General features: G+C 51.2%; 2 protein-coding genes across 2 annotated transcripts; one reads left to right on the forward strand and one right to left on the reverse strand.

The window, feature by feature from the left end:
* Positions 1 to 1,570: 1,570 nt before the first annotated feature.
* LOC123578964 lies at positions 1,571 to 6,366 on the reverse strand. Its single transcript, XM_045442373.1, has 5 exons — positions 6,259 to 6,366; positions 4,792 to 5,119; positions 3,691 to 3,849; positions 3,523 to 3,567; positions 1,571 to 2,361 (listed from the first exon to the last, which is right to left on the reverse strand). The coding sequence occupies exons 2-5, from the start codon at positions 4,933 to 4,935 to the stop codon at positions 2,107 to 2,109; spliced, it is 603 nt and encodes a 200-aa protein (XP_045298329.1). The 5' UTR covers positions 4,936 to 5,119; positions 6,259 to 6,366; the 3' UTR covers positions 1,571 to 2,106.
* Positions 6,283 to 9,431, forward strand: RPS16 (ribosomal protein S16). The gene is made up of 5 exons (XM_045442374.1): positions 6,283 to 6,416; positions 6,553 to 6,654; positions 8,842 to 8,938; positions 9,045 to 9,092; positions 9,222 to 9,431. Exons 1-5 carry the CDS (start codon positions 6,369 to 6,371, stop codon positions 9,365 to 9,367), a joined length of 441 nt encoding a protein of 146 aa, XP_045298330.1. The 5' UTR covers positions 6,283 to 6,368; the 3' UTR covers positions 9,368 to 9,431.
* The last annotated feature ends 2,237 nt before the right edge of the window (positions 9,432 to 11,668 follow it).

Below are 11,668 nucleotides of genomic sequence, written 5' to 3' on the forward strand. Positions count from 1 at the left end.
TTGAGTGACTCTTAAAACTCTTGTTTTCCTTTACAAATCCCGAAGTTTAGATCAATGTGAATTTACATATTAGTAATTATTTGTCAGATGGCAAAGAGGACCAGGCATGATGAGACAAGGATAAGAAAAATTAACTTGATGAAGAGGGGAAAAATGAGAAACTTTTTAAAAAAGTGTTTTTATTTATTTTCGGCAGAGAGAGAGAGAGCACGCGCGAGCGAGCATGAGTGGGGGAGGGGCAGGGAGAGGGAGACACAAAGTGTGAACCAGGCTCTGAGCTGTCAGCACAGAGCCGGATGCAGGGCTCGAACTCACCGACCAGGAGATCGTGACCTGAGCCAAAGTTGGACGCTCAACCGACTGAGCCACCCAGGCACCGCCCCCCCCCCCCCCAATCAGAAACTTTTAAAACACATTGCTAAAATTTCTTGCATAAGCATTGAGACACCTGGATTCAGTTGACAGAAATTTAATATGCACCTGGTTACAGAGTAAGATGGTGTGGTCAGGCCAACAGTGGGCTCACAAGACACTATCAGGGAATGAATACACCACAGGTGTGTCTGTGTGAGCACACACTCCTTGATCCAACAATCTCAGCCTGAACCCAAGACAGACTGGGGAGGGGCTGGTCATTCTATAAAAATGTTTTCCCTTCTATGAGCTTGGTCCCCACATGTTTATACATATTTAATAATTAGGCTTCATGCGTCTAGTGGAGCCCAATGCAGGGCTTGAACTCGTGACCCTGAGATCAACAGTTGGACATGCAACTGACTGAGCCACCCAGGTGCCCCCAAGTTTGATTCTTTTAAATTTTTTTTTTCAACGTTTATTTATTTTTGGGACAGAGAGAGACAGAGCATGAACGGGGGAGGGGCAGAGAGAGAGGGAGACACAGAATCGGAAACAGGCTCCAGGCTCTGAGCCATCAGCCCAGAGCCCGACGCGGGGCTCGAACTCACGGACCGCGAGATCGTGACCTGGCTGAAGTCGGACGCTTAACCGACTGCGCCACCCAGGCGCCCCTGATTCTTTTAAACACCAGCTCTTTAAAATAGGATCCCACATATAAAATGCCTATTGACACTGCTGCAGAAAGCTATTTACTCCAGGAAAGTGAGGGAGCAGTAATTTTCTCCTCGTAGAAGGTTCTTCCTTGGTATCTCAGTGGTTCTCAACCCTACCACTATGTAAGAATATGTAAGAAGATAGAAGAGAGATGTGCGATAGCCCCAAAGTGGAAACAACCCAATGTCCACCATGAGGAGAATGGATAAACCAATTCGGGTGCATTCATACCATGGAATAGTAACAAACTGCTGATATGCACATGAGTGAATCTCAAAAAGATCATGCTGAGTGAAAGAAGCCAGACACTAGAATATGTATAGTATGATTCCGTTCATATGAATCTCTAGAGGAGGCAAAGCTAATTCTATACAGACAGGAAGCAGATTAATGGATGTCTACGACTGGATGTGAAGACTGGGAAGGGGCATAAGGGATGATGCTTTGGGGTGATGGAAATGTGGCTGTGTGTATATATTTGTCAGAACTCATTGAAATGCACGTTTAAAACGTATGCTTTTTACTGTATACAAATTACACATCAATAAAGTTGTTATTTTCAATAAAGTTGATTTTCCAACTATAGCTGTTCAGGATGCACCAGAGACCAATTATCAACATCTAGCCTAACCATCAGTGTCACCCGAAAGCTCTCCAGATGGTAATTATTTGCAGCCAGGGACATGAGGCACAAGACTCTCCCTGTCCTGTAGGGGTGGCGTGAGGTTGGAAGACACCTGTGCAATGCTTTGTCCCTTCCTGGAAGAGGAGAGAGGAGGGAGTGCCTCAGATGGAGAAGAGGGGCAGGTGGGGGCCAATTTACCTAACCCCCTACCCCTGTAGGTCAGAGGCTTCAGGCTTCAGATCTTATTTTCCTCCTTCTCTCTTCCCCTTGGTTCCATGGGCTCCAGATGGGAGCCTCTGGCCCAGAAGGAGAAGGCTTTGGATTGGCAGCTGGGGCTGGAGACCAAGTGCCCTCTGTCTCACACCTCCCGGGCCCTCCAGCAGTACTAGGGCGTCTGTGTCCTCCCAGGCTCATGCTGAAGGCAGGTGCCTAGCACAAGCCCCCTGTAATAACTCTAAGAGCTTGGCCAGAAAGAGGGGGACGGGTCTCTGGGGATGTCCTTCACAGGGTGGACAAGGACCCTGGCCAGTCACCCACAGCCGGGACCCCAATGCATCCAGCAGACGCTGTAGCCGGAACACAGCAATCCCCATGGATCGGCCCTCTTCGAACTGGATCACAGAAAGCTCCAGCCGGAAGCATCCCAGAGTCTCAGCAGGACAAACCTGTGGGGACAGAGTGCCTTGGTGTCTCTGGGCAAGGGTCTGATCCCAAATCCCCAAACCTAGGGTTTCTGAATTATGTCCTGGCATAAGCCCCTTCACCTCTTTGGGCCTCAGTTTCCTCATCTGTAAAACAGAACTCTGAATAATGCCTATCTTCAGGGATGATGCTAGCCTATACTGTCTGTGCCTGTGTAAGTTAGAAAATGACACTTCTTGGGGCGCATGGGTGGCTCAGTCGGTTAAGCATTCAACTTCGGCTCAGGTCCATGACCTTGTGGTCCGTGAGTTCGAGCCCCGCCTTAGGCTCTATGCTGACTGCTCAGAGCCTGGAGCCTGCTTCAGATTCTGTGTGTCTCTTTCTCTGCCCCTCCCCCCACTCGTGCTCTGTCTCTCAAGAAAGAATAAACGTTAAAAGAAATTAAAAACAATAAATTTTTAAAAAATAAAACAATACTCCTTAAAACCCTTCCAAGTGCTGATTTTGTCGGAACAAGGTATTTCATTGCCATCTACCAGAAATTGACAAAAATATCCAGGACGTGGATGCTGACCTTGTTGTGAGATTCTTGTGCAGCGTACATCCTTCACATCCATACATGGTGGCCCTATCTACCTCATAGGGTCAGTGTGAAGACTAAGTAAGCTAATATGGTTAAAGTGTTTAGACCAGTACCTGGCAGAGTGAGCACTATTAAAAATGTCGCTATCGGGGCGCCTGGGTGGCGCAGTCGGTTAAGCGTCCGACTTCAGCCAGGTCACGATCTCGCAGTCTGTGAGTTTGAGCCCCGCGTCAGGCTCTGGGCTGATGGCTTAGAGCCTGGAGCCTGTTTCCGATTCTGTGTCTCCCTCTCTCTCTGCCCCTCCCCCGTTCATGCTCTGTCTCTCTCTGTCCCCAAAAAAATAAATAAACGTTGAAAAAAAAAAAAAAAATTTAAAAATGTCGCTATCATCATCAGTATCTGTTGTTAGGTGCCAGCTGCTGTTCTCGGCGTGGGAGACAGCAGTGAACGAAATGTATTTGTGATGGCTGGGAGCTGGGTCAGCAGCTGGACAGCCAGAACACCAGCCTGCTGCCTCCTGCCCCAAACATACATGTGTTCTCAGCCTAGTGGAATTTCCCTAAATTTCCAACTCCAAGTAAAAAGCTCATGAAATACTCACCGAGAGATCATCAGGGGTGTAGAGAGTGCCATCATTTTTGTTTCCCTACAATTGGGGGCAGGGAACAGAATCAGATCTTGGAAAGGAGAGCCTGACCTTTCCTCAGACGTGCCCCACACCCTACCGCCTCCCTGCCTGTCTGCTGGCTCTCCCCTCCATCTTCCTCACCAGCATCTTCATGATGGCAACAAGGAAGTAGAAAGGCTCCCGAGGGCAGAGGGGTGATCCTAGGCCTCCCAAGGGCCGTACCAGCAGAAGGATGGTCCAGAGAGGCCACATGGGCACCCTGCCCACCCCCCAGGCCTTTTCTGGTCCCAGCCCAGGGTCCTGGAAGCAAGAAGCACAGGAACACTTGAGTGGCTCTGTCGGTTAAGCGTCCGGCTCTTGGTTTTGGCTCAGGTCATGATCTCACAGTTCACGGAACAGAGCCAGTGTTGGGTTGTACGCTGACAAGCTCGGAACCTGCTTGGGATTCTCTCTCTCCCTCTCCCTCTGCCCCTCCCCCACCACGCACGTGTGCACAGGCAGTCTCTCGCAAAAGAAATAAACAACAACAACAAAAAAGAAGTACAGAGAGATAGAGCAAGCTGGAAGACTGAAGTGTCCTGTCCCCTTCCTCTCCATCTCCGCTCAACCCACAGGTACTCAGGGAACGTTCTTCAAGAGGCCAGGGAAGATGGTGACCCTAGAGTAGGCCCCAGGTCACAGGCCTCCCTGACACCTCTCCCCCACTCCCCACAGGAAGATCTAAGACTGAGCAAGGGTGTGAGGATCAGCCTAGAGAGATTGGAGGGTTGGGAAGTCCCGTCCCCACTCTCCCCACCGCCCCAAGAGATCCATCAGGCAGTACAGCGTGTGAGTGCGTGTGAATCCTGTGGCCTGTCTTCTCAGTGGGAAACACCTATGCTAGGCTTTAGACATATTTGCAGGTGTATATTTGGGGGGGGGGTGTCCTTGCTCTCTTTTCTACTTCTAGTTCTCTTTTCTTTTTTAAATAAATGTTTATTCATTTTTGGGAGACAAAGGAGAGAGAATGAGAGGGGGAGGGGCAGAGAGAAAGAGAGGGGGACAGAGAATCTGAAGCGGGTTCTGTGCTGACAGCCACAAGCCTGATGGAGGGCTCGAACGCAGGAACCGTGAGATCATGACCTGAGCTGAAGTCAGACACTCAACCAACCGAGCCACCCAGTGCCCCTCTACTTCTATTTCTGTATCAAGTACTGTATTTCTGTATTTCAAATATCTTGAAATCTCCATGCTTGTCTGTACCTGTCTGTCTTCTTTCTCTGAGGGCTGGTCTCTCTGCCTCCGAATCGCCGTCACTTGTGTTTCCTGGGTCCATCTGTAATTGATCTTCTGTCTGTCTTCTTTCTCCTCTTCTCCATCGGCCCCTTCTTTGTCATTCTCCTTCATGTGTGCCCGTCTCTCTCTTGTGCTGTGTATCTGCGTGTGTGTCCTCCCAGGTCAGCCTCTGGATGCACCCTTCCTTCACCTCTCCCCTCTCCCACCCTTTTGGAGCTGGACTCTGGGCTGAAGGATCCTCCCTCCTGCCACAGACCCACCTACCAACCTCCACCCTGTCTCCATTTTCCAGGCACTAGGTAAGCGACCACACCCCTTTGAACCTTGAACCTCGGATTCTGCTGCCAGGGAAACTGAAGAAACTGTGGGCTCTCTGCAGCCCTGATAAAGAACCCTTTTGACTGGGAAAGGAGTATCCTGTGTGTGTGGGGGAGCCAAGGGGAACCCAATCCTGAGATTCCTCAGATGGGATTGGGGGGACTGGGGATGGAGAATACTGTGGGGAAGGAGCCTGGAGAGTTGGGTGATTTGGGGGAGTGAAGAGATGATTTGAAGGACCCCAGAGAAAGAGGGATTTTAGGGTAGAGACCTCGAAGAGGGGGAATCTGGAGGGAGGGTCTCTAAGAAGTGGAGAATTCTGGGAGAGGGAAATGCCAGGGGAGGCAGTTGCTGGTTAGAGGACGCTCTGAAAGAAACGGAATTCTTAGGAAAGGTAGATTCTGAAGGAGGGGGCTCTGAAAGGGAGAGAAAACTTGTGAAAGGAGATTCTGGCGGGGACGTTCTGGGAAAAGTGGACTGCGGGCAGTGGGAGATTCTGGGGCCCTTGAGTGGAGGAAGATTCAGAGAAAGGGGGGGGGGGTCTGGTTGAGGGCTCTGAAGAGGAGAGTTCTGGGGGCGGAAACTTAAAACGGAAGGAAATTCTGGTGAAAGGTAGATTCTGGGGGAAGGGCTCTAAAAGGATTATAAACATTCTGGGAGAGAATTCTCGAAGGAGGTGGGTTCTGAATCCTGAATCTGGGAATCCTGGGATTTCCTGCTGTGGGTTCCGTAGGTGAGATTCCGATGGAGGAGGATTTGGGGACAAGAGTGTCTAGAGGACAGGATGGAGTGTACAGGGGAGGATGATTGCTAGAGATGAGGGGCTAAGAAGGGCCCTTTCCAGAGGGTGAAAAGCGACATTTTGGGTGGAGGAAGTGGAGGGAGAGTATTGCACAGCCGAAATGCAAATGAACCGGCCGCTACCAATGAGGACCGAGAATAGGAAGAACAGCCTGTCCTCGCTCTACTTCCGCGACTGCACCCGGCACATTTCAGGCCCCGCCCCTTCCACTCACGGGTCCCTCCTCCTCCGCTCGGGGGCCCACCTTCCCGCCGCGAATCCGAAGTCCCGCCCCTGGCTACAATAGGAGCCGTAAAGCTCTCTCCCGTCGCGACCCAGCACTCAAAGCGCCTGCGCAGACCCTGAAAAGCGGCCGGGGTGGCCCCGCACTTTCCTTTTCCGGTTGCGGCGCCGCGCGGTGAGGATCTCGTCTACGTTTGCAGCCATGCCGTCCAAGGGTCCTTTGCAGTCTGTGCAGGTCTTCGGCCGCAAGGTGGGCCGGGCGCCCGATGGGAGGGGCGGAGGGAGGCCGGGGTCTGCAGAGGCCTGTGGGGAGGGTTCTGGGGTCCACATGGGAGCCGGGGGCCGAAGCTCACGTGGTTCCGCTGTTTCTCCCTCGCTTTCCACAGAAGACGGCTACAGCCGTGGCGCATTGCAAACGGGGCAACGGCCTCATCAAGGTGAATGGACGGCCCTTGGAGATGATCGAGCCGCGCACGCTGCAATACAAGGTGCTGGGATTGAGGGTGGGCGTTTGGGTTGAGTAGGGGGGCTCTGGAGAGAGAGATTTAAGTGGATTCCTGGAAGTGGTCTTGGGAGGCTGAGGGATCTGGTATCAACAACGGGTTGTATAGAAGGGGGAGTTGGGGGCAGAGAAAATGGGGCGTTTGGAGATGGAGCCGTTTTCGGATGTTTCAGATATTGTGCTGAAAGCTTGAGTTGAGAGTGAAAACGTGGATGTTGCAGATTAAGAGGATGGTTTCAAAAGTGGGATATGGAAGCTCAGTGATAGTTGGGGACCCAATGGCAAGAGAAGTTTGTGTGGCAAGTTGATGGGGTCGTGTATTCTGTATACAGTCTAACGTTTGTTTTAACTGGTAGAGTGTGTATACGTTTTTCGAGAACAGGAATTAAGTTGTTAAAAGATACGGCCTAAAGGTAGGGTTTGGACATTGTAGGTGCTTTTAAAAAGCATTGGGAGAACAGGACCAGAATTTCTGTTTGTTGTGCTTTGCTGTGAAAAGAGTTCCTTGCCTGCTTGTTTCTGTTTTAGCCTCGGTTTTTTCAGCTCAGAATGGAATGAGTGGAGTCTGTTTTTTGCCTCTCTTACCTGTGTTGTTAATTTGAGGCATGTAACCTCGGTGTTTGTTTTTTTTTTTTTCCCTTGGGTCATCCATAAAATGGGGATCATTTCTCCCTTGAAGGGTTGTTGTGAGGGTAAGTTAGATTGTCCGGGTAAACTTCTTGGGCATGTATGAGAATGCATTTGTTTCTTCTTTAAATTTTGTTGCTTTGTGTTTAATTTTTATTTTAATTTTTTTTGACCTTTTTATTTATTTTTGAGAGTGCAAGCGGGGGAGGGGCAGAGAGGGGGACAGAAGATCTGAAGTAGGCTCTGCCCTGACAGGAGAGAGCACGATGTGGGACTCAAACTCAGGAACTGTGAGATCATGACCTGAGCCAAAGTCTGACACAACCGACTGATCCACTCAGGCACCTTTTAATTTAATTTTTTAAATTTTAGTGTAGTTGACACGCAATGATAGGTTTCTGGTGTACAACGTAGTGATAAGAGTGTTTTTTTTTTTTTTTTTTTTTTTTTTTTTTTTCAACGTTTATTTATTTTTGGGACAGAGAGAGACAGAGCATGAACGGGGGAGGGGCAGAGAGAGAGGGAGACACAGAATCAGAAACAGGCTCCAGGCTCTGAGCCATCAGCCCAGAGCCCGACGCGGGGCTCGAACTCACGGACCGCGAGATCGTGACCTGGCTGAAGTCGGACGCTCAACCGACTGCGCCACCCAGGCGCCCCAAGAGTGTTACTTTTAAACGTGAAGAATATTATGTGTTCCAGGCTTAGTTAGAATGTCATGTGACAGTGTTTGAGATCTTTCTGTGTAGCAGATACCAAGTGCTGTGGTTTAGTCTTCTCGATTGTCAGTTTTATGAAAGTTTTGTTATGTAACTGGTGTTGGGTGTTGGGGACCCAGCAGTGACCCAGGTGAACCCATGCCCTTATAAAGCTCCGAGTCTAGTGGAGGAGGCAGACTGGTCCTAGTATCAGACCCTGCTCCAGAGTAGTCCGGGCTAGGATGGGGGAGCCCAGAGAAGGCATCTGGCTCGAACCTGGGTGGGAGGATAAGTACAGGCTTCATGGGGGGGGGGGGTCGGAGGGATGGGCAGGGGGAGGTGGAGATGGGAATCTGTGAGCTGAGAGCTAAGACCTAATAAAGTAGGTAAAATAAAAGATTCTGGGCACGTGCAAAAGGTGTAGAGCTGGTAAGGGGAGAGCAGGGCACACAGGTAGTGTAGTTGTAATTTGGAAATGTGAGGCTCAAAGGGCTGGGTGGAGAGCCCAAGGGAGGGAAATCCAGAGAAAGCACCTGACATGGCCCAGGAGTGGTTTTTCACTGTTCCAGGCAGGTATGGTGGCTGTAGGGGTTTTCCTTGTTGAGCTAAAGTGCCAGAACTGGTCCTGGAGATGGGGACTCTGAGGCCCAGAGGGACACAGATGGGAGGGCCCAGCTTGGGTTCCCTTCAGCAGTCTGTCATCTGTCTTCAAATCGTCCCTGCTCTCCTAGCCGTGCAGAGAGGTCAGCGATGGCAGAAGCTACTTGGAGAGAAGTAGGGTGCTCGGTGCGGTGGCTCAGCTGCCCAGCCTGTGGTCTAAAATCCTGTCATGTCCCTTGTTCCTCCAGCTACTGGAACCTGTTTTGCTTCTGGGCAAGGAGCGGTTTGCTGGGGTGGACATCCGAGTCCGAGTGAAGGGTGGCGGTCATGTAGCCCAGATTTATGGTGAGTCGCCGGAACGGGGCATACGGTGGGAGGTGGCTCTGAGAGCAAAGCCCTACTCTCGGGGCTTCCCAAAGCTGATACGTCCTTTTGTGTGTCTTCTTCACAGCAATTCGCCAGTCCATCTCCAAAGCCCTGGTGGCCTATTACCAGAAATGTGAGTAAGAGTGGCTCCTTCCCATCGGGTGGGTGGCGGGCAAGTGGAGGACCAGCCCCGCATTTAGCCCCAGAGACCAGGAGGGTGCTTCCAGGGTTGTCTCAGTCTTCACTCTCCTCTCGTCCCCAGATGTGGATGAGGCTTCCAAGAAGGAGATCAAAGACATCCTCATCCAGTACGACCGGACCCTGCTGGTAGCTGATCCCCGGCGCTGCGAATCCAAAAAGTTTGGTGGTCCTGGTGCCCGTGCTCGTTACCAGAAATCCTACCGATAAACCAATTGTGAGGATTAGGGTTCACCTTTATAATAAACAATTGTCATGGGACTTCAGGTTTCAAGGACTGTGCTGTGGTCGTTTTGTGGTGGGTCTTTGACTAAAAGAAATGCGAGAAACAGCCCGGCTCACTGCCGGTCTGGATTGTAAGGCTTCCCAGCGTTTTCAGAAGACACCACGCCTGGGTTAGTGTGGGTGGGTGGGGAGGCGGGGGGGGGGGGCAAGCTTGAGACCCAGTCTCCCCGCGCTTGTAGTAGAGTCCAGCGCGTGGGCACTGTGGAGGCGGGGTGGTTCTAGGTCATTGGTTGTGTGGGGTGTCCTCATGAGTTGTTTTTTTTTTTTTTTTAGTCCTTTTGCTGCTATTGTGATGGCGTGTCAGGGAATAGAGGGGGAAATGTGTAAGATCAGTAAACATTAATAGAAACTTGGGTGCAGCCTGAAGTCAACTAGTAGGGCCGTGATTGGATTGGGAAGGGATCTTTCCTAATGCCAGTCTGTAGGTAGATAGACTCGAGATGTGGGAGGGGTGGGATCCTTCTGACTAGCTTCATCCTTCAGGATGTCAATACTACCTCCCGGGGAAGGGCCCCCTGTGGCCTCTTGAAAGCAGGTCCCGATTACACTCATTGCAGCAACTGCCTTTACTGGGCTCAGAATGTGGGTCTGAGGACTTGTTCATCTGTTGTGCCTGCCATGTAGTAAGAGCCAACATATTGTAGGCTCTCCATTGCTACCACTGGGCTACACGGTATTTCCATTGTCGAAAGTTCTGTGGACAGCACTGGTGTATGTTTAAGGAATTAAAATGTTGCTTGTGGATTCAGTTACTTTTGGTTTTCCCTCCCCATTTTTACAGTGAAGCTAATGAGCTTCATTGGGTGGGAAGGGCATCTCTGCCCCATCAGCCCTTGCAGCCAACGTGGACACCTCAGCCATCTGTCCCCAGGCAGGGTCCCACATGCTCCCCCTGCTGGGGGTACTGGCGAGAACAGCGTATGGCATCTGGACATTGATGGAGAGGGGAAAATTTTAACAATTTTTTCATGAAAGAAGGAACTTGAAATTTATTGACCAGTTGTCTTTTCGGTATGTGTCCCACTCCATCTAGTAGTCACGTGCAGCTGGCAAACTGGGCAGCGCAGATGAGAGACGCTGCCGCCGTTGAGGAAAATTGGACTGGACACGGCACTGATGTGTGGGGAGCGTATGCAAATAGCGTTTCTTACAGATGGACGCTGGGGTTGATTGGTACCAACCAAGCGCCAGGCTGAGCATTGTTAGGTATACTTGATGACGTCCTCGTGAGGTGGCTGACAGGCTGGTGTCTAAATGTTAGGTAAGAAGGTTAGCCTAGTGGCCATGTAACTGCAGCTCATCAAGTTTAAATTGCAGCTGTAGTTAACGGGTTTGGATGGCATTAACCTAAATGTGCTGGAGAGGGCAGGAGGCCACTACCCTTGCACTTTGAGCCTGATCGGTAGCTCTAAAGACGGCTGGGCTTGCAGTGGACGAGCAAGGAAGGTGTTCCTGAGGAGGTGTTGGAACTGGGGCTGTGAAGCAGGTAGGAGTCAGGCAGGTGGGAGTAATGGAGTGGGGGGTGGGGGTGAGGGGTCAGGTGGGGCTTAAGCCTGGTGTCCCTGGTTTCCTACAGGGTTCAGAGACCCCCTTACAAGACTCCTGGCTCCCTGCCAGAGGCACAGCTGGGATGCATCTTGCATCTGGAAATGCTAAGGGGGCTCGCCTCTCTTTCCCCACTTCAGGCTTTGGAGGAGACGGCCCCTTTCTCCCTCCCTGCCGCCTCCTCAAATACCGGGAATTCCGGCGCCACTGGGAGCCCAGGCCAGGCTGAGAACTTTCCTTCAGCTGGGAATGTGCAGCTGGGGGTGGAGGAGGGGAGGGCCAGAGTCCTGACCCTGGTGAGGCTGCGGTGCAGTAGGCCCAGGCCACTCAGCCCAGGCCCTAGTGTATGGCCCAGTAACCATCCAATAAATAAATACCAGAAGCCAGCAGCTAATACTGAGCCAGGCTCTGTTTGGGATACTTTACTCTGCCAAGAATCACCTAGAACCCCTGGTGCACTAGGCTGCAAGCCCTGTTCTGGTAGGGAAGGGTTTTCTTAAACCAGGTCTGGCACAGGATAGACACTCAACAGCTCAGAGCATGGACTCGGGCTACGTGGTGTGGATCTGAGTTCCAACTGTGTCCCTTAGCAATGCGACTGAGCAAATCCCTTATTCTCTCTATGCCTCTGTTTCCTCATCTCCACAATAAGGATCAGAAACCATCCTTGTGGCACACGGG

This window comes from Leopardus geoffroyi, chromosome E2, assembly GCF_018350155.1.
Source record: "Leopardus geoffroyi isolate Oge1 chromosome E2, O.geoffroyi_Oge1_pat1.0, whole genome shotgun sequence".
Lineage (NCBI taxonomy): Eukaryota > Metazoa > Chordata > Mammalia > Carnivora > Felidae > Leopardus > Leopardus geoffroyi.